The 23,512-nt window shown below is 39.9% G+C and overlaps 1 protein-coding gene across 4 annotated transcripts in view; it reads right to left on the reverse strand.

Annotated features, from left to right (window-relative positions):
* The window catches only part of SEC11A (SEC11 homolog A (S. cerevisiae)), a 49,520-nt gene that overhangs the window by 11,713 nt on the left and 14,295 nt on the right, over positions 1-23,512 (reverse strand). For 2 of the 4 annotated variants that reach the window (XM_006867156.1, XM_006867155.1), the window contains exons 1-2: positions 13,253-13,359; positions 7,132-7,281 (exon numbers count right to left, since the gene is read on the reverse strand). In XM_006867156.1, the coding sequence (XP_006867218.1) occupies positions 7,132-7,281; positions 13,253-13,335 (233 nt within the window). In that variant the 5' untranslated portion in view covers positions 13,336-13,359. Of the gene's footprint in view, positions 1-7,131; positions 7,282-13,252; positions 13,363-23,512 lie in introns of those variants that run through there. The other 2 variants (XM_006867154.1, XM_006867157.1) reach the window with 2 other exon arrangements.

Genomic DNA, 23,512 nt, shown 5'->3' on the forward strand with positions numbered 1-23,512 from the left:
ATTGTTGTTTTTCTGATGTACACAAAAACAAGCAGGAATATATAACCATTTAAACAAACAAGGATCCGTTCTGCAAGCCAGCCTCCTGGGTGCCAGCATACAGTCTTTCTCTTTCCTTGAGTTTAGAGCTCTCAGTTGCTCTATCTCTTCATGTCATCACCTCTGCTTCTATCTCTGGTGTCCCTGCTACTCTGGTTTGGGTCCCTCACTCTGCTCATGTTCTTCTCTCTTGATGGTCCTAGGGTCCTCTATTCCTGGAATGCAAGATTAACTACTTCCTCCTTTTGGGTACTCACCATCTACCTTTATATATGTGACAATCGCATTAACAATTACTCACTATTGATTCAAATGAGCTCTATCGCATCTCCTTTCACCAGGCCCATCAAGACACGATGTAAACTATTCAGTGGGGATTCTACCTTCCTCAGCATACTCTGAAACTAAACTCTCTCTTGAAAACTTGTAAGCCAGACATTTCGTGTCCTTATAGCCTCCTCATTTTAGGTAGCCAATGCCTAAGTTGCCTGTCCCTATCAACCCTGTATACAGAGGGGATAGGTTTGATCCCTGATATGAAGACATCTTCCGTCTCAGTTGGTATTTTGAGCTAGTGCATCCACAAATATAGGTCACGTTCATCTCACTATAGCAATTTACACTTGCTTCCTTTATCAAATTTTTTTATTGTCCTCAAATCGAGTTCTGATGTGGTGCTGTGGGTTAATGCGCCAGACTGCAAAGCCGTTTGAACTGCAAGGTCAGCAGTTCAAGCTCACCAGCTAGCTGCTCCTCGAAAACCCTATACAGGGTCGCTATGGGTCGGAATCGACTCGACAGCACTTAACAACAACAAAAACAGTCGAGTTCTGGTCATCAAGCCATTGAAGCTAGGTCAAATGGGTTTACCTGCAAGTTTGGGCTTTCTTGTGTGTCTCCCCCCACTTTGTAACAGCTGGACGCTTCACTCTCAGCTCTAGTCCTCCAAGGCTTGGTCATTGTTCATGGGCTCAGGAGTTCCTAAGTTTCTCCAAACTTCAGAGCAAGCAGTTCTTCTTTTTCTTTCTCTCATCATCTCAAGGTCGACAGATGTGTATGGAACGTGGTCGAACTCGGCCCTTATCTTCATTGCTGACTTTCCCCCACTTCCACTCACATGTAGACCACCAATGTGGTCACCTATGAGCTTACATGCCTGCTCATGTGATCCTTTTCAGCGTCAGTCTTGGAACTGGGTTTGTCCTGAAGGGACGTGACTGCTTGCCTTGATGGCTCCCCAGCAAACAGCTTGCTTGTTCTTGTAGTAGCCAGACTGTTGTTTTTGCTTTTCCCTGCTGGTCTTTCTTTCCGGATGTACCTTCTGTTCCTCTAGCCCCTCTGGTCTGGTCTGCATGTTCTTTTAAGTGGGAATGTGCCATCCACTTCAGAAGATTCTGGATGGGGCTCAGGATCCCACCTAAGGTCCTATACACTGCAAAGGCTCTCTAAGAAACCTGTTTTACTGGGCAAGTTCTAACCCCTTTTAGGTATTCTAATCAGTTATAGGCTGAAGACGGGCTTACAAACTTTCTGTAATCATATTTCTCAATATGCCTTTCTATCTCACTCATGTGTCTATTTTACAGTAGTAATTGCCTGTGACTTTTTATAGCTTAAACATATCTTTTCATTTTTTTCTCCAATACACATGTATTGTTTTTATGTGGTTAAGTGCCACTGAGTTGGTTCCAAATCATTAGCAACCCTGTACAGGGTTTCCAAAGCTGTAAATCTTTGCAGAAGCAGAAAGGCTAATTTTTCTACCATGGAGCAACTGGTGGGCTTAAACAATCAATCTTGTAGTTCACAGACTAGAGCTTATCCTACAGGGCCACCCCAATACCTGTATTGCTTTCATATTATGTAAAAAAGTTTAGCAAAAATAAAATCCTCAATTCTTTAGATATGCTTGGGTTTAGAGGAACATCATCTTGCTTGTCAAAATAACTACTAGTATCTACTAAGAACCATGAGGTTTCTAGTTATTTTAAAGTTTAAGTGAAAGCAAAGAACATTTTAGAGGTGACAAAGATTAGTTTAAACTTAATTGGAGTTTGGGTTGACCGCTATATTAGAAAGACAATTAGCTTTAAGCCTTCTACTAACAACCATTTAGATTCCAAGTCAGAAAATGGCTCACTAGACGGTAAATCTGCAGACAAAACTAAATTGGGAGGTGTTGCAAACACCAAAGACAGTTAAGTGCAAACAAGCACATTAAAAATGAGATTCCAGTTAGAAAAAATGCAAATATATACAGAGAAAAATAATCTGTAGCTGACAACTCAAAGTACGTGAAAGAATATCTGAAAAATCCTGGAGGGTAAAAGAAGGCAGGTGCTAAGAGGGGCTGGCTGTAAGAGTGAGCATTAGAACAGCAGGAAGGACGAGTCAATTCACCCATAAAAATACCATCAACCCCACAGGTACAGAAAAGCAAAGTCATATATGAGGAAAGAAAACTGGGAGATGGGAAACTCCCCAAGGAAGGGAAGGGGAGGAAGGAAAGGGATGGCTTGGGTTAATCCCACAAACTTGATCGGCCAACAAAACAAACACACCCAATTTCCCTCCTCTTAGATGTAACAGGGACAGATCACTGTAGTGTTTGAAAAGCACAGGTCTCGTTCCTCTATTTATCACAATGGAACAAATATTCTCTAGTGGCAACCAGCTCTTATTAGACTTGCTATTAAGACCTACTTTAGCACTTCATACCTCATAGGCCCAAAGTACTGATTGGAGACACATTTATACAGGACTTTTCTTTTGCCAGCACAGGTACCAGACATGTATTATTATCTACCTCCAAGGAACCCAAAGTACTTAGAATCTAATTCATCCATCATAACACTGTGATGTATAGTGTTCAGAGAGAAGAAATAACCACTTTACAGATACGGGAAAAGGAAAAACAGACTCCAAAAGACAAATGGGCGTAGAATAATGTATCTGTTTATTAGGCATGGGAAAAGCAAAGCTAAGGACTAAAACACCCTAATGTAAAATTTCTGTGTTGAACTACTTCATGCCAGTATTCAATATCATCAAACTATAATACCTCCTGCAGGCTAAACTTACTAAATACTTAATAGATTGAGCTACACGGTAAGATAAAAAATTTATATGTAGAAAATAATGAAAGAATTAAGAACAGCAGATTAACTAACTAATATGAGGTGCTATCCAAGAAAATTAAGTCAAATGAAAATGTTCCAAAGCAATCTTCCCTATTAAAAAAAAAAAAAGAAGAATAGGGCTTCACTGTCTCCTAGCTACTTCCTAAGTCATCTGTTCTGAAAGAAAATGTAAAATAAGAAAATAGATACAGAGAGAGGAAGACTCATTAATAGATTTCTTACTCTTTTCACAGTACATACATGACAATCTTGCCCAAATACCTCATAGTCATCATGCAGCGTAATTTCTTACTTTGTTCCTTATTAAAAATATAGTAACTATAACAAATATTACAAATGTAGAAGGTTGCTGTTGTTGTTAAGAGCCATCAAGTCGATTCCGACCCATAGCGACCCTATACAGGGTTTCCAAGGAATAGTTGGTGAGCTTGAACCAACGACCTTGCAGTTCAAATGACTTTTCAGTCTGATGCATTAGCCCACAGTGCCACACCAGGACTCCAATGCAGGAGGTAGTGAGGCTTCAAAAAATGAAAAACAAACAAATCAAAGCAAACCATTTTCTACCAATATGCCGTGGTCCTCAAACACTGACAAGAGAGTTTTTGCCTGAGCTCAGCAGTGAATTAGAGACAAACTCTGGAGTTCGTGTCCTTTCCGTTTTGTCAGATAGTTCAGTACACATAATTAGGTTCAGCTGAGGAACAGCTAGGAGGGGGAGAAGAAGTGGTCTAAGCACAAAGAAAATGACAGATTTCAACTCCTGGGCCCATTACCAAAATAGTAAGCAGTACTTGGCAAGCCTTTTAGTTCAAGGATTCTTCACATATGTGGCAATACTAGATAAATATTTCCATATGTTCATGACATAATTATGTTACAAAACAGTATTGAATAGATTCCAGTGTTGTATAGGAAAAAAAAATATGTGTGTTTACAAACAGAAAGAGAAATTGCCCAAATTTTTAACATTATATCTGCATGGTAGGATTACATATGACTGTGTTTTCTTTCAGCCTTTGGGTATTTTCCAGTTCTACATGGCATCATGTGTAAGGATATATATGTAATAAAAATATTAACAAATGGATATTCAAACTATGGAGGAAAAAAAAAAGCTTTATGGTATTTACACATTTATAAAGTCACGTGAGTCCTGGTGTGTTACAGCAGGATAAAGCACTGGACCACAAGGTCGGTTTGATCCAAAAGATCAGCGGGTCAAATCCACCAGCTGCTTCTTGGAAATCTATACAGGGTCGCTATGAGTAGGAACCAACTTGACAGTACTTAACACCACCAAAATCACAGTATATCAGAAGCAGATAAGGAAAGAAAGGAGAAAAGAGACAAAAAAGAGAAGCGGCCGTTGAACAACTCCTACTGTTCTGGTGTAGCGCTGTGGGTTAATGCACCAGACTGTAAAGCCGTTTGAACTGCGAGGTTGGTGGTTCAAGCTCACCAGCTGCTCCTTGGAAACCCTATACAGAGTCACTATGGGTCGGAATCGACTCGATGGCACTTCACAACAACTTCTGTTCTTAAAGTTCTGGATTTTATTTCTCAAAACGAGGCTGAGACAGAAAAAATGAGTAACAGTGCAAAAATCAGCCTGAACACCTTCAGGGGTTATAGATTTACTACAACACTTAATCCACTTTGGTTGCTATTTGGCCCCATATTTAAGAACAATGTAACTAATACTATTAATCCAAATGATAATTCCAACCAGGTAACAATTTCCGCAAAAGAAAAAGGAAAGGAGAAACTTCTGAATATTAATAGGGTCTGCTATTGAAACAGGGCTGTTTAAATTGGGGCTTCTTAAGAGTCCAAAATAAATTACTAGAAATCCGAGATTATAGGTAGCATAAACTTAAAATCTTTAGAATCGTGTTAAAAATTATTTTTAAAATTTAAGAAATCTAAAATTAATATATCTATCACTGTACCTCCCTTGAAACAAGGTAAGCTGTTCTGAAATAAAATTCTGTGCATCTCACACATTGTCAAAGGATCCTATGTAGAACAAAGAACTTGGGTTCTATGAAAAGCAGTGCCCAGGCTTAATTTGATTCTCTCTAATAAATTCAGGGAGTCCTGGAGTGCCACTCTGGGTTAATGCACCAGACAGCAAAGCCGCTTGAACTGCAAAGTTGGTGGTTCAAGCTCACCACCTGCTCCTTGGAAGCCCCATACAGGGTCGCTATGGGTTGGAATTGACTTGACGGCACTTAACAACAACAACAACAATAAATTCAGGGGCAGGGTAGTACCATTTTGGACATGACATCACAAATTCACTTTGAGAATCTAAAGAACATTACCGCTACTCAATTAGTCACTACGATTCCAAAGCAAATTTCTAAAAAATGAACAGTTATCCTTCCCAGATAATAATCCTTAGAAGGACAAATAAAAATTACAATCTTTCAAAATATATATTAAAGTCAGAAAAAAATGCAAAAACAAACAAACATTAGGGTCTTTATTTCATCAGTGAAGAAATATTCTTTTAAATTAGAAAGTTTCTGTTGCTGTGGCTTACTGCTATCGAAGGAGTTCTGACTCATAATGACCCTGTAGAGTTTCCAAAGAAGGAGCGTAGTGGTTAAGTGTCAGGCTGATAGCCTTAATGGTCAGTGTTTGAAACTACCAGTCGTTCTGTGGGAAAAAGATGAGGCTTTCTGCTCCTGTAAAGATTTACAGCCTTGGTAACCCTATGCAGGGTCGCTATGAGTCTGAACCGACTTCACGGTATATACCACCAGGGTTTCCAAGCAGCAGTCTAGTGCTGGTCTTAATAGCAAAGAGATATTCAAACACCAATGGCTAACAGTTTCCCTCTTTTTCATATGGAGAAAATAAACTACTTTAGAGTAAAACTAAGGAGCCCTGGTGACGCTGTGGCTGCTAACTGCAAGGTTGTCGGTTCAACCCAGCAGGATGCACCTCGGGAGAAAGACGAGGCTGTCTGCTCCTATAAAGATTGACCATCTGGGAAATCCTATATTGGATCACTAGGAATTGGGATCACCTCCATGGCAGTGGGTTTTAAGATAAAGAAAATACTCATTTAGGGTTCCTCCCAAGTCATTCCCCGCTTCACCCTCACTCTCGATTCCCACCTCAGGTGTCCCCAGGACATCACTCTTTCCTTTCTAGACGAGCCATTACAATTCATCTTGCTCAACCTTGTTATATTCCAGGTAAGAAACTAAGGCCCAGAAAGGTGAAATTATTTGCTCACTGTTATGTCCCACCCTCCAAGTGATTCTAAAGACATATATATATATATATATATATATCCTTTCTGATTTTTAAAAAAATATAAGAGACTAACTACATAGTCTAGATATCAAAAATTTTCTTTGCAATATGAAGACGCTGATAAATTTATTTTACTTCATAAGTCTGCTACATTGCCTTAGAGGTTTTGGGGTCTTTTTTTGGAAGGTAAGAATTATCCCATTCCATTATAGTTTTTTTAGTTAATACATGGTTAGCTACCTGGCTGGAAAGCAGAAGGAACTAAGATAAACTTCTGGAAAAACATTCAGGGGAAAAACTAAGTTAATTAATGTTGTTATTGTCAAGTGCCATCAAGTTGGTTCCGACTCATAGCAATCTATTGGGTTTCTGACGATTTTTAAATCTTTGCAGGACTAGTACGTTTCCTCTTTTTCCCGTAGAATGGTTGGCGAGCTCCAACTATGGAACTGGTAGCTTGTAGTGCAGTGTTTATTGTAAGGAGGCACCACAACCCCCAGTTAATAAATAACTATCTACATTTTTCCAAATGCTCACACATCTTCAAACATTGATAAAAATGGATTGGAAGAAGGGTCTAAGAGCTCCACATCTTTCTCAATTTTTAGGTTATCAAAACTAAATACTGTTAACACTGAAACAGAGTATCATTAAAAATGAAAAAGACATATCTTGCACATACTTTTCATGAATTTTCAAGACACGGTGAACTATAGGAATCTCTCTTCCTTCTATCCTAAAAACAACAATTTCTCCCACTCTTATGGGATCTTCGACTCGATTTGTTAGGAACAGAAGATCCCCTCTATGAAATGCAGGTTCCATGCTGCCACTGGAAAGAAAAGAAGAATCTAATTAGAAAACAAAAGTCTGAGATTAAAGTGACTTTCAAAACCGTTGTTGCTGTTAATTGCCTTCGAGTCCATTCTGACTCATAGCAACCGTGTTCCTAAGGGGTTTCCAAGGAGCAGCTGGTAGGTCTGAACTGCCAACGGTTAGCAGTCCAGTGCTTATCCTATAGCACAACAGGATTCCTCTTTCAAAATTACACATTCAATTAAACCATTAACAGTATCACTTATGAAGTATGAGAATACTGAATATACTCAACACCTTAAAAACTCTATCAACATAAATTTGCATAATTCTCAAAATATGTTTTCCCTAGACCCCTAAAGATTGATTTCTCCTAAAGATTTTTTTTAGTTATTAGCTTTCACTAACTAGTTTCATTTCAAGCATTACTATTCAAAGAAATTTAAGTCTTGAAAAGGGCAATGTTACTAATTCCTTAACCTTTTAAAATTTCAAATGACAAGCAGAATATAAAAGGAAAGAATGAACTTTAAAGATACTGTCCTTATTCTCACTTTATCTGAAAACACTAAACATATTCAAATATTCAAATAAGAAATACAGCATCATCTTCTGCCATTTATAAAGAGACAGACCAAGATGACCTTATGGGCTCAATCCATTACGATGGAAAACAGTTCAGCAAGTCAAAGAGTCAGCTACAGAGATAACACTTATGTTACCAACTTTGTTTTGTTTTATTTAAAAGAGAAAGAAAAACGAAAAAGAAAGACCTCAACAGAGATTTTTGCCTAATAATTTCAGAAACCGGAAAAAGCCTCAATGCCATGGAAATTAATGATGGGAAACTTCTACAGAATGTCTTCTCATATCTTATCTCTTCTATCCTACACCAAGTTCTAGAAGTATTCTAAGATATTTGTGCAAATTAATGTTCCCTTTCAATGAAGAAATGTTGTTGTTAAGTGCCATCGAGTCGGTTCCAACCCATAGCGACCCTGTACAGGGTTTCTGAGGCAGTAAATCTTTACGGGAGCAGAAAGCCTCATCTTTCTCCCTCAGAACAGCTGGTAGTTTCAAACTGCTGACGTTGCAGTTCACAGCCCAATTCATAACCACTACGCTACCAGAGCTCCTTATAGACCTTAAGTATTTTCAGAATTCAAGCTCTAGTTTTCAGTAATAATGTATTTAAAAAGAGAAAATAGATATATAAAAAATAAACTCAATACAGAAATGAAAATGTTCTGACTACTTTAGCTTGAATTCTCTGGTCCCATTAAATAAAGGAATATAGCAGTGGTTCCCAAGGTCTGCTGCACACTGGAATCACCTGGAGAACTTTTTACAAATCCCAATATCCTGGTCCTATTCCAAGTGACTGAAATCAGTACATCAGCGTGGGAGGCAAGTACCAGTATTTTGTAAAGATTCCCAGGTGGTTCTAACATGTAGAAAAATTTGGAAATTACTAGGAATATGGATTTTCACCTCTGAGGACATACACTATGGATTTTTCATCTGAGTCGGAATCAACTTGACGGCACTTAACAATAACATATAGCTTCTAATGTGCTATTTCTTAAATATAAATATGATGGTGGTACTAATCCCTGCTTACAGTTGTATTGCAGCCTAGTGACAACTTAACTCTTTATATGATATATACGTATATACCTATGTGTATATATATCTATCTATATATAAATGGAGTCCTGGTATGGCACTGCAGTATAATAGAATAAGCACTCAACCACAAGGTTGGTAGTTCAAACTCACCAGTCGCTCCTGGGAAACCTTATACAGGGTCACTATGAGTTGGAACTGACTTGAATGGCACTGAACAACACACACACACACACACACACACACACACACACATATACATACAGATATGAATATCTATAGCTATCTATCTATAGAAAATTATTGTTAATTACATAATATATGAAAAAATAGACTAAAGTTAATAGTGATGAAAATACATTATCAATTATGGGTGACAGTTACATGACTTTTATTTTCAACATTACCTACAATGAAATTACATGACCTTTTCCCTCATGATAGATGTAGTTTTTAAAAGGGCACCCCCCACAGCCCAAGCAGGAAATGACAAGGGCTTGAAGTAAAGCATGGAGGATAACTATAAAACAGCAGACTACAAGGGTGGCTTAGCCACTCTAGTGGCCAACTGGAGACAACAATGGGGAACCAAGATCTGCAACAGCTATGTATGACCCCTAGGTCTGTAACAGATGGCCATGAACACCACAGAAACAGGAGGAAAACCAGGTTTGTGGGAAAAGATTTTTGTTATGCAGAGTGTCAAGTGTTGCTCATTGTGAAGATGGTGTAGGATTGGGCAGTGTTTCATTCTCTTATGCACAGGGTTGCTATGGTGACACCTAACAACAACAATATTCAACATCCAGGGTAGAGTGAAAATAAGTCTAGCCTTCAGGAAAAAGAGTTGAGTGAGAGAGAAAGATTTAGGAATTCAGATATAAATGGCAGTTAAAAGCAGAGCAGGGGACAAGATTACATAAATGTTTCTAGTAAGAGGACCATTCAAGAAATAAACTGGGGAAACTTTTAAAAAGCTAAACAAACTCTATTACCTGATTAAACTCTATTTTTAAACTTACTTTTAATAATATACAATAATGATAAATCTTATAAGCTGCTATATAAAAAACATTTTAATATTTTCTTAAACTGACTTCAGCCCTATGAACGAAAGAAAAATATATAACCAGTTGTGAATGTTTCCTGAAATTTCAGATAATAAAATAAATATCATGAAAGTATTTATCTTTATCCACAAAAGCCTCCAGGTCTAAAAGCAGATTCCAAGTCTAAAAATGGCTTCTTGGTTGACTTGAGACTCCTGAGGCCTATTGGTTCCAGGTAAAAATTAGACTCTTTGAAGTCACACAAAACTACCCAATCACTTCTCTAGTGACTTGCTGAAGTCTTGATCAGTTCCTACTCTAACATGATCTTAATTCTTTTTATTCCAAATTGACAATGAGAACAAATTTGCAATATAAATAACCTAGCTACAAATATTCTAGATCGGCAATCAGAAAAGCTGTTGTTGTTGTTGGGTGCCATTGAGTCAGTACCGACTCATAGCGACCTTATGCACAGAAGAATGAAACACTGCCCGATCTTGGGCCAACCTCACTACTGTTGTCACGGTTGAGCCCACTGATGCTACCACTTTGCCAATACATCTCACTGGGGGTCTTCCTCTTTTTCTCTGACCCTCCATCTTACCAAACATGATATCCTTTCTCCAGCAACTGCTCCCTCCTGACAATATGTCCGAAGTATGAGAGACAAAGTTTGGCCATCTTGGCCTCCAAGGGTCACTCTGACTGCACTTCTTCCAACACAGATCTGTTGGTTCTTCTGGCAGCCCATGGCACTTTCAATATTTTCTTCCAACACCATAACTCAAAAGCATCAATTCTTCTACGGTCTTCCTTATTCACTGTCCAGCTTTCACACGCATATGAGGTTATTGAAAATACCATGGCTTGGGTCAGGCACACCTTAGTCCTCAAGCTGACATCTTTGCTCTTCAACACTTTAAAAAGGTCTTGTGCAGCAGATTTGCCTAATGTAATACGTCGCTTGATTTCTTGACTGCTGCTTCCCTGAGTGTTGATAGTTGATCCAAGAAGAATGAAGTCCTTGACAGCTTCAATCTTTTCTCCGTTGATAAGAATGTTGTTTATTGGTCCAGTGGTGAGGATTTTTGTTTTCTTTACATTTTGAGATATAATCCATACCGAAGGCTGTGCTCTTTGATCTTCATCAGTAAATGTTTTAAGTCCTCTTCACTTTCAGCAAGCAAGGCTGTATCATCTGCATATTGCAGATTGTTAATGAGTCTTCCTCCAATCCTAATGCCATGCGTTTCTTCATAGAACCCAGCTTCTTGGATGATTTGCTCAGCATACAGGTTGAATAAGTATGGTGAAAGAATATAACCTTGTCCCACACCTTTCTTCGTTTTAAACCATTCACTATTCCCATGTTCTGTTCGAACAACTGCCTCTTGGTACATGTAGATTCCTCATAAGCACAATCCAGTGTTCCAGAATACTCATACTTCTCAATGTTGTCCATAGCTTATCATGATCCACACAATCGAAAGCCTTTGCGTAGTCAACGAAGCACAGGTAAACATCTTTCTGATAGCCTCTGCTTTCAGCCAAGATCCATCGGATGTCAGCAACGATAGCCCTCGTTCCACGGCCTCTTCTGAATCCGGCTTGAACCTCTGGAAGTTCTCTGACAATGTATGATAGTAGCCATTTCTGTATTACCTTTAGCAAAACTTGACTCGCTTGAGATATCAAAGAGATTGTCCGATGATTTCCACATTTCGTTGGGTCACCTCTCTTTGGAATGGGCAAAAATACAGATATATTCCAATCACTTGGCCAGATAGTGGTCTTCCAAATTTCTTAATAATCCAGCTATGAAGAAACTTAGTAGAAACACCACCATGAAGTCCCAACTCACACCAATTTCCTAGCTGTAGCAGAAATGAACTAGTTACAAGGCCAGCAGGGTTTTGAGTACTCTAATCCCCTGTTCACTCCAAGAGCCCCAGTTATGAGGTCATCAGCTTGTCCTTAAACACCGTCACTGAAGGGAATTAACCCTTCCATAACCCTAGTAGAATTTCCAGAAGAAGCTTCCCTGGATTCTCTTTTCAGGTGTTTTCCCTGGAGTGCCAATTAGCGTGGCTTCTCCTTCCATTAGTGTTTGAACACTTCATAAATTGATGCTCTCCACTGACTTCGAGACTGGGAACTTAGGGACACATAATTATTCGAACTTGAAAGGTCCTTTCTCATTAACTAGGTCTATTATCATGTTACAGATGAAGAATCCATGGTTCAGTTAAGTGTGTGTTTTGCTCAAGGCTGTAGTTAGAGAATGAAAAAGGTAGAAACCCAAATTTCTACACTTCCATTAAGAGGTGTTCCATCTAATAAAACCCATGCATTTTTCTTTGGCTCTCTAGAGATACAGCTGTGCTTGATGAATACAAGGTAGAGCTCAGGTACAAGAAAACAGGAGTCTACTGGAGACCCAGTGCCTCCAACAGCTCACTGGAACTAGAAGTGAATCATAATATAATAATGAAATACAAATGTATAGTCCATTTTTTTTCAAAAGAAATATGCTGTTATCTATATAATGTTAGTGACTCAATTTATTTTATATTCATACTCCATTATTTCCAGAAAGGATTTCAGATGGTTTACAAAATTAAGCCCCAAATAAAACAGAACAATGATGACTTTAATAACCAAGTGGTAATTATCCAAATGAGTTACTAAATTAAGTTTTAAAATCACTAAGATATGAGTATAAGAAGGAAGTAGGGTTGAGAGAAAAAGATCAACAATATTTGTCATGTTAAGAGATGGCATTAATATCTTCAAAATTCCTGAAGTCGATTTTAGAAGGGATTTTTAAAAGGTCAGCATGAAACAGAAATAATTAGTGATGCTTCTGTACTGACACTGGCAATATGCTGCAGAAAAACACTTAATATGTGGAGATACTACAAAATCTATTCAACAAACCACTAAATATCAGGCCTAGTGGACCAAAGTGGAGAGTGTAAGAAGACAGAAGAATTTCAGGAAAATAAACAACAACGAAACACGTTCTTAAGGGATTCAAATACATCAAGTGCCAAAAATAAAGTTCACATCTAACCTCGTATAGAAAGGCCATGAACCCTTAGGAATTCTGAATGGGAAGTGCTAACCAAGTGAGAATGTCTTAGAATTTAGTAGTAGTAACTCATTTTCTTCTAGGCCCTCTTCTCAGAAACAGCAGTTTCTAAGGACCCAACGTCCCAGTCCCTGAAAATACGTCAACAGTTCAATTACTCTCCCAAGTAAGCCCCTTAACGCAGGCACCTGCATACCTTGAAAAGAAAACATTGTTACCTGAGTACCACGACAATTGGACTTTCACTTCCAGTTATTACCATTAGCCCCTTCCAAATCATTAGTGCCGAGGAGACAATCATTCCAAAATTTAGGACTTGATAATAAAGCTGTAAAGACAAAAAAAGAAGAGATCAGATCCACAACTATCCTCATTCAGGAAAGCAACTAAGAATAGTAGCTACTGAAAAGGTGCAAGGACTAATATCAGGCCAACTGGTATTCTGAGACGCTCTCTAAAATACTGTAATAACGGCACCACCCAACAGCCTAGAATGGCCCTCTCTGCTGTACCCTGCTGCGCTCTGTTTGTTAAAATAGCAGTCACACATTTGTATAATCATTTGTAATTTTTAGAACCTTTCACACAAGCTATTTCATCTGGGCCTCATAACCATCAGGCTAATTCAATCTCATCTGTGCCCCATATCAGCTTCTGGACTCTTCCAGTACTTAGATTTTCTACAAGGGGGGCTTCAAAAAGTTGCCTTGTATTGACCTGACCCTTGCTAATCACCGAATACTCAAGAACATTTAAGCCCATCCCCTCACTTTACAGTTGAGGAAACTCTCCTCTCAGGGAAAGGTTGTGACTTTGCCCATCATACTCAGGACACAAAGGCCAGCCAGCCTTGTCTCTTACTAAACAAATTCTCACTACTTCACAAATTCTCAACTTCTGGGATGTGAATGAGCTGATACAATACCAGAAGCCCTGGTGGCACAGTGGCTGGGCATTTGGCTGCCAACTGAAAGGTCTATGGTTCAAACCCACCAGTCGATCTACAGGAGACAGATGTGGCAGTCTGCTTCTGTAAAGATTTACAACCCTGGAACCGCTAGGGAGCAGTTCTACCCTGTCCTTAAAGGTCATTATGAGCTGGACTCAACAAAGACATGACTCCAAGGCAATGGCTTGGGACAATACTGAAGGAGATAGATAATGTGAGGGTACGCAGGAGGATAACTGCACACAAAGGCAAACAGCTCCAGGAATGAAAAGAACACGGGAGCAAACTGGAAAATGGTATTAAGGTGAAATTACATAGGATTTTCACTGCAGCACTGAAAATATGGACATGAAATGACAGTCTATAAACTTCAAAAGGAAACAAGATTCCACAATCTGAATACTATCAGAGGCTAAGGAACAAGTAGTACCTGCTCGGTGAGAATTTTGTGGGCAAAACGTATCCCATCCACCCACAGCCCTGATGGAGCCCCTTCAGATTTCTTTTTGTTCCCCAAATTTAAAGAATATTTAAATGGGACCACATTTAAGTCCTCTGAGGATGCCAAAACTGTGGTTTTGATGTAGTAGAAATCAGAGTGCAGAATTTTGGCGGGAAAGGTTAGAGAAATGGAAATAGTGCCTTCAGAAGTGTACAGGCTTCGATGGAAGATTTTGAGACACAAAATCTTCACTCTGACATTTTGTTTAATAAAAGTTGCTGTGATTTTGTGGCAATACTTTTCTACTTACCTTTGTATAGGCAAACCTCATTTTATTATACTTCGCAGATACTTTTTTTTTTCAAACAAAATGAAAGTTTGTAGCTACCATGAGTCAAGCAAGCCTATCTGCGCCATTTTTCCAACAGCCTGTTCATTCTGTGCCTCTGTGTCACATTTTGATTAATTCTCACAATAGTTCAAACCTTTTCATAACTCTACAGCACACATAATAGATTACAATACAGTGCAAACACCACCACTCTGCTGTCGGTTGATTGTAGTGTTGTGGTTTGTGTGTTGCTGTGATGCTGGAAACTAAGCCACCAACATTTAAAATACCAGCAGGGTCACCCGTGGTGGACAGGTTTCAGTGGAGCTTCCAGATTAGGAAGAAGAAGAGGCAGACCACTTCTGAATGGTTAGTTACTAAAAATTTTATGAATGTCAGCAGAACACTGTCTGGTACAGAGCTGGAAGATAAGCCCCTCAGGTTGGAAGGCACTCAAAATATGACTGGGGATATCATTAATGACATCGGATGGATCTTGGCTGAAAACAGAGAATATCAGAAAGATGTTTACTTGTGATTTTTGACTATGCAAAGGCATTAGAATGTGTTAATCATATAAACTATAGGTAACACTATGAAGAACGGGTATTCCAGAATATTTAATTGTGCTCCTGAGGAACTTGTACATAGACCAAGAGGCAGTTGTCTGAATATAGCAAGGGATACCGAATGGTTTAAAATCAGGAAAGATGTGTGCCATGGTTGTAGCCTTTCACCGTACTCATTCAATCCAAATGCTGAGCAAATAACCCAAGAAGATGGATTATATGAAGAAGAACATGGCATCAGAATTGGAGGAAAACTCGTTAACGACCTGCATTATTCAGATGATAAAACCTTGTTTGCTGAAAGCAAATAGGACTTGAAATACTGATGAAGATCAAAGACTACAGCCTTCAGTATGGACTGTACTTCAAAGAAAATAAAACAAAAATCCTCACACCTGGATCAATAAATAGCATTGTGATATACGGAGTGAAGACTGAAGCTGTCAAAGACTTCAATTTGCTCATAGCAGCAGCAGTCAAGAAATCAAAGGATATATTGCATCAAGCAAATTTGCTGCAAAAGACGTTAAAGTATTCAAGAACAAAGATGTCAGTCTGAGGACTCAGGTGCACCTGACCCAAGCCATGGTATTTTTAACTGCCTCATATGCATGGGAAAGTTGGATAGTGAATAAGGAAGACCGTAGAGGAACTGATGCACTTGAATTATGGTGTTGGTGAAGAATAAGTGCCTGGAGAAGGACACCATGCTTGGTAAAGTGGAGCGTCAGAGAAACAGATGAAGATCCCCAATAAAATGGATTGACACAGTGGCAAAAACAAAGGGCTCAAACCTAACAACTGTGACGATGGCTCAGGGCCGGGCACAGGGTCACTATGAGTCAGAACTGACTCAGAGGCACCTAACAACAACACAGTGCAAACATCATTTTTATATGCACAAACAAAAAAAATGTGTAACTTGCTTTATTGCAGTGGTCTGAACCTGCAATATCTCTGAGGTGTGTATGTTCATTTTTGCTATTTGTACACACACACATATAGACATTCTACAAGACAACTGTGCTTGTCTCTTCAAAAATTCAAATTCAAAGTCATGGTAGGGAGCTTCCAACAAGATGGCAGACCGAGCAGATGCACAACACAGATCCTCTACAACAAAGATAATAGACCAAATGAAATAGACACAGATAAAAATTCTGGAACCCTGAACTTCAGAGATAACATTACAGAAGTGGATTGAGTGCTTGCTGGGAGGAGCAGCTGAGCAGGGATGGTCAGAGGAAGGCTCAGATGCAGCATGACCATTGGGAACTTTGTGAGCAGCTTTGGCAACAGAAGCTGGACTGGCACAGCAGACTCACCTAAGTGAAGGAAAAGGTGTGGTTCCTGCTTTTCCCCACACTCCCCTGGTGAACAGGTGTGGCCACTCTCATCCTCACCTACCTCCAGCGCAGTCCCTGATAAGCTGGGAATTTGGAGCCCTCACGTGGTTGTGAGCCACCCCAGTGGGAGGCAGGGGTCAAGCTGCACTGCTTTGGTGCCTGGATTCAGGCAGGCTCAGCTCCAGACCTACCAGACCAGCATTAGTCTTGTAAAACCCTCTTATTACCAGCCCCCCTCCCTGCCCCCAGCTACCCTATAGTCCTAACAGACATTGAAAGAAGTCCCACCAAGGGCCTCCATGAACTGCTTCTGGAGGGAGCCCACTGTGCATGGATAACACCTAGGCCTATGGACACCATCTAGGGCCAGGAGCCCCACCCCCAGCATATCCCTTCCCACTCATCTCCTGAGCACCTTAACTAGCAGGAGCCCCTAGTGTTTGCCTCTCCGGAGCCAACAGCTGTACTGTTTTTTCCCTTTGGTTATTTTATTGTTTTTGTTTCTTCATTCTTTCTTCGCCTTCTCTTTCCATTCCCTTGAATTTTACATTTTCTATCTCTGCTTTTGTTTTTACTTCTTTTCTTCTGTATTGTATTTCCCCTCTTCTTTTTTAATCCCTTTTCATCTTTCTCCTGTCACATTTCACCTTGCTGTTCCCTGGTTTTTCTGTGTTTAATTTCTTTAATTTCTTCTCTTAGTTTCTCTTCTAGAGCTCCATTTTCCTGTCCCTTTTTTCTCTTTTTGTTATTATATTCGGTTTTCCTGATTGCTGCCTGCTTTTGTTTCTTTTTTCTTTTATTATTTTTTCTTTACATTTTTGGTTGCTTGCATGTTTAGTCTATTTTCTTTTCTTACGTGTGTGGGGGTGGGTAGGGATCTCCTCTTTCCCACTAGACAGGAGATAGCAACTGTGCCCATCTACAGCCTAGCCACAAACTGTGCAGCTCCAACCACTGAGCAAGAGTCAATACCAGCTCCTAAACCACCTGATCAATGATAGAAGCAGCCAACACCAGTCAAACCCACCCTGAACAGAGCCACACAAACACTGGAGAAAGGTGCCATTCTCTAAACTCCACTTAGACAGTTGGTGAGAGTCTAAGAACATATTAACATACAATCATCAACTAAAGGCAAATACAACAACTCCACAATGTCCCAGAGACAACAGACAACTTTAGCTCATACAAAAAAAAAACCAAACAAACCCAAGAGAGTGGCTCAAATAAATGATCAACATGCAGAGACAGAAAACGTTTCTGACAAAGAAAGATTATCGAACTAACTGAAGAATCATTCAAAAGACTGATACTTAGGAAGCTTCAAAAGACTGACTGAAAGATTGAGGAAAACAAGAACACAGAAAGAACTTTAGAAGAAATCAGGAAAACACTGTAAGAGCTGACAAAATAAATGCAAATTATGAAACCTGAAATTAGAAATCTGAAAGATTAATACTAAGATTTCAGAAATGAACAACATATGACAGGGCAAAGAAGTAGATTCAAAGCAATGGGAGCCTGAAAGAGTGAGCTTGAAGATAAATCGCTCAATACGAGTATATTAGAAAACATTCAGAGAAAATGAACCAAAGAAAGTCTGAGATTATGTGGGACACCATGAAGAGGAATCACTTACAGGTGATCAAAATTCCAGAACAGGAAGAGGCATAAAAAGCATAGAGAAAATTATTGAAGAGTTGCTGGAAGAAAACTTCCCTACATCATGAAAGTTGAGAAGATTAACATACAAGAAGCTGAACACATCCCAAACAGGAGATACCCCAAACTACTTCTCAAAAACCCACCAACTACTTCTCAAAAACCCTACCCAAAGTTGCTATGAGTCGGAACTGACTTGATGGCACTAATCAACAACTATTCAAAAACAGTTTATTTTCTTAAGTCATCACTAAAGGCCAGAACATTATCTTTCTGGCATTCATGAAGTACTCCAACAATGTATTAATTACTGTCATCCACATGAAAACAAAGAAAATCTGAGACTATCCTAAAAGAAATTTGGAAACGTACGTTGTACTTTGAGTCATGGGGTAGTAAGAGACTAAAGCTATTGGCTGATACCTAGTGCAACACTTCCAGGTGAGGACACCGATTCACAGCAGATGAAATGATGTGCTCGAGGCTCCACAACTATTACTACAACTGTTACTGCTGCTGCTAAGGGCCCGTACACGGTTCTGAGGCTGTAAATCTTTGTAAGAGCAGAAAGTCTACCTTTGTCCCACGAGGTGACTTGTGGGATTGAGCCATCAACCTAATTGTTAGCAGTTCAATGCTAATCCAACAGCACTATCACAGCTTCTGACTACTAGTTGTTGTTGTTAAGTGCCGTAGAGTCGGTTCTGACCCATAGCGACCCTGTACAGGGTTTCCGAGGCTGTACATCTTTACGGGAGCAGAACGCCTGACTACTAGAACTATTATTATTGTTGTTAAGTGCCGCTGAGTCGGTTCCAACTCATAGCAATCCTGCCTGTATAGGGTTCCCGAGGAGCAGCTGGTGGCTTTGAACTGCGAACCTTGCAGTCTACTAGACTTTTCAAGATGGTGGCTTTTAAAAAGACAAAAGTGTTCAAACTAGTTTCTAAGAAGCAATCATGGTCAACCAGAGCAAAAGCAGTCAGGAATCCAGTTAGGGCTCCATCTCCCAAACTTTCCACACTCAAAGTCACCTTCAGTATTGGTTAGGATGTCAGATTCTGGGCCCCAACTCAGAACCTCTGAAGTCTTGAAGGGCTGTGGGATTCCACAAAAGTTGCTAAGCATAGCTTCATGATCCTTTACATTCACAATCCTTGGAATTATAAGTTTCAGAATCGGCCAGATTTTGAAAAGGTAAAATCTGTATATATTGTGTAGTATATAACATCTCTAAGAAGCTCTGGTAGCGTAGTGGTTATGAATCGGGCTGCAAACCTTAAGGTCAGCAGTTCGAAACTACCAGCCGCTCTGTGGGAGAAAGATGAGGCTTTCTGCTCCCATAAAGATTTACAGCCTCGGAAACCCTGTACAGGGTCACTATTGGGTAGGAACCGACTCGACGGCACTTAACAAGAACAACAACAACAGCACCTAACAACAAGAAGTCTCTGCAAGGGGTCACTATCCCACCCATCATTATACTTCTCCTCTTGCTCAGACATGAAATACTTAATCACTGTAGTGAAATTGATCTAAAGATAATTCTCATCATTCTTACTAAAGAAAGATATTAAAAGTCCATTGTTAAATCATTCCTTAATGATGCATGCCTATTTGTACACTTCTAAGTTGGTCTGTAAGCCAAAATCTATTCAAATGTACAACATTTGCTAAAATAAATATCTAAACAAAAGTTTGAGACATACCATACTTTTCTCTCCTTTTTCTATCAACACTCATTAGTCAAAAGTCAAACGTTTTACTGATAGGGTAACCTGGGTGGTAGTGCAAAATGGTTGACACTTGACTACTAACCACAGATTAGCAGTTCAAATACGTACTACTGGGTTGGTGGTTTGAAACCACCGAAAGGCACCTCAGAAAGAGACCTGCTGATCTGCTTCTAAAAGGCCACAGCCATTAAACACATTCACTGCAGCTGTACTCTGCACACATAGGGGTGTTCGGAAATGGCATCAACTGCTTGGCAGCTGGTACTGGGAGTCTCGGCTTCCTTTATCACCACCTCTACAAGCTTACAGATGCAGGTATTATTATCTGAAGAACAGTTTTCTCTTACATTAGATAGTGAGGTGGTAGCTACCTAACTTTCTCATGCCATTTGACCACAGCAGGGTAATTATTAACAAGATATTGTGACACATGGAAAACAACCACCACAAAGGCATTTTATTTTTTTCTAAGAAGTGACCAGGACAATATGTACTTCAATGGTCAAGGTGAAACAAGAAAAGAATGTTACTTTGGACCATCTCTTGGTAAATACGATATGCAGATTGGTATGTAAATTTCTCAGCCCACTCCCAGCACACCACTTCTATGGGCCCGCTCTAGTTCATACCTCTGGAAAACTTCACTGCTCCCGTGGTAGTGGCGCACACACTCATAAGGAGGAATCTCAGAGCCTTGGGGGTTTGGGGAGAGGTTTTCTGAGTTCCTTCATTGTTCCCTCTTCCTCAGCCTAGAAGGTTTTGCTTGTTTTGTTAAATGCCATCGAGTCAAGTCCAACTCATAGTGACTGTATAGGGTTTCCAAGGAGTAGCTGGTGGGTTTGAACTGCCAATCTTGTTCGCGGTCCAGTGCTGATCCTACAACACCACACCATGTGCTACTACTTCTAGACCCCTTGCTGTTGTTAACTGCCTTCGAGTTGGTTCCAACCCACAGTGGCCCTGGATAGGGTTTCCAAGGAGCAGCTGAAGAACTTGAACAGCCGACCTTGCAGTTCATACCAACTTTGTAGCCCAGTACATTGACTCACAGACCACACCAAGACTCCAACGAATCGCTTTTACACTTTTTAGTTCTGGTAGCACAGTGGTCACGAGTCAGGCTGCAAACCTCAAAGGTCAGCAGTTTGAAACTGCCAGCTGTTCCGTGGAGAAAGATGATACTATCTGCTCCCGTAAAGATTTACAGCCTCGGAAACCCTATGCGGGGTCGCTGTGAGTCGGAACCGACTCCACGGCACACAGCCACCACCACCACCATCTTTACCTAGTTGGCAATTCATTATATGAAAATTTCCCTGTTCAATTTCTTTATGGTTCCTGTCTCCGAATGATACAAATGGTCTTCTGGATGGAAATACTTTGTAGGGCTGAGATAATGCCCTTGGTACACAGCATATGCTCTGAATTAGCAATCAACATATGATGTTGTTTCTTCTTTAGTCCAGGAATTAATGGGCGGGAATGAGAATGGCTAAGGGTCCACTAGTGAAATTTCTGCTTCCCATCCTTATAACTGTAGGTTCTATTGGCTTACAAATTTTAGTTCCCAAAGGAGATATTCTTCTTGCAAAAGACACAATGTTGCTGAACTAGTAGCTGAGCGTGCCACCTGGCCACTTGGGCTTCTCATGCCAGTGTACCTGGCTTTTTATGCCAATGGGTTATGGTACTGGTTAGAGTGATTGAGTCTGACTATCAGGGTTTGGTGCTGGCCTGCAAAGTCGGTTTGAATTGCAAGGTCAGTGGTTCAAGCTCATCAGCTGCTCCTTGGAAACCCTATACAGGGTCGCTATGGGGCAGTACCAAATCAATGGCACTTACCAACAACAACTACTACACAATGAAAGAAGAGAAGACAAATATAGACGATCCTCTGAGGTTCCTCTCAGTATTCCCATGTCCTGGAATAAGAGTTAGTGCAAAAGTAAAACCACCCAATTCAGGCAGGACTGCTGACACTTACCCTTCAGTAATGAAAGTTTGGCCACCCTACGGGCAAGGAAGTACGCCTGAGATTGCTGCTGAGACCCTAAGGATTATGGGATGGGTAGTGGACGAAAGGAATTATCAGCACAGTTATGCCCATGTAAACAATTACAGAAACAAGAGATGTTTGCATTATAGCAGACAGAAGTGTAATTTTAACTTTTATCTGCAAGTTAAGTATGACTAACGTGTGTGTAGAGATGCCAAGGTGACAAGCAGTTTTCTACGGTGTCTGTTTGGCTGAGCTAGAACTGGATTTCCTAGAATCCTTCCTTCTTTGCAGCGTTCCAGGTTAGAGTTGGTCAAAAAGAGAAATGTGTTCAGGATTTGGAAGGTGGAAGTGAAGCAGCTTGGACAGTCACTGTGGTTAGCGGCGACGAGCGAGAGATACCAAGTGCGTGGCAGGTTCAAGTCAATTTTTGTGCGTCCCTGCTCCATGTTCAGCTCTCTGTCTCTTTGTGGTCCCATTCTGCGGTCAGACGTGGTCCTAAGGATTCCGTGGCAAGCTTGGATTTGTCAACTAGAACCTCAGAAGAGCTGGCTAGTGACTTCTCTCTAATTCCCCAACTCCCTCTTTTAGAATCTTACTTATCCAGCTTCTCCCACACAGTGTTCGGTATTATTCCTATAATAAATCTTTTATTCCATAATACTTCCCAGACTAAGTCCTGGTTGACATGCCATGTTTTTTACAGAAAGCTTTCTGTCCCTGTGGATACATTCAATGTTCAGATTATGTATCTCATTTCCCTCCTTAAAGTCCAAGGAAACTCTTTTGAAGAAGAGTTACAATCACAATTGCTGTTTACATGGAGCTGATCTTTACTGCTGCAGGACTGTGCTATCTGGTGGTGGAAAAGAAGAACCATGCTTGGAGAGAATGCCATGAAAACAAACAAACAAACTAAACTAAAAGATGAGAAGTATCTCTAAAGGTAGCAAGCAAATGCCTGCATTTTCAGGACGGTGCTATCTTCTGGACTTTGATCAAAGTTATATTTGAGAGAGAATGAATTTCAGGATACTCAAGAAGAGTATACCAGTGGATGCTAAGTACAATTTTTAACAATTTAACTTGTAATTTCCTTGTGTATGCGATGGGGACTAATGTTAGTATTTCTACATTGACACTTGGCAATTCATTAATGAATGTGACACTCTGCCAATGACCAGATTCATTTTCAATAACAACAACAAAACAGGTAATGGATTTGTCTCTGTGCTGTATACCTCCTATTTGCTGAACACTTATTCATACTAGGTCCATCTCTTAAACAAATCCCCTAATTTTCTGCGTGCTTCCCAAGAGAGCCATTGCTATTATTATTTTTAATTAAAAGACATCCATAATTCAATCAGCTACCACCATAATATCCATTAAGAGTTAGATGATCCCAACAGAAGGAAGGCATGATAACAAAGATTTCTGTTAAGAC

Source organism: Chrysochloris asiatica, unplaced genomic scaffold, assembly GCF_000296735.1.
Source record: "Chrysochloris asiatica unplaced genomic scaffold, ChrAsi1.0 scaffold00101, whole genome shotgun sequence".
Taxonomy (NCBI): Eukaryota; Metazoa; Chordata; class Mammalia; order Afrosoricida; family Chrysochloridae; genus Chrysochloris; species Chrysochloris asiatica.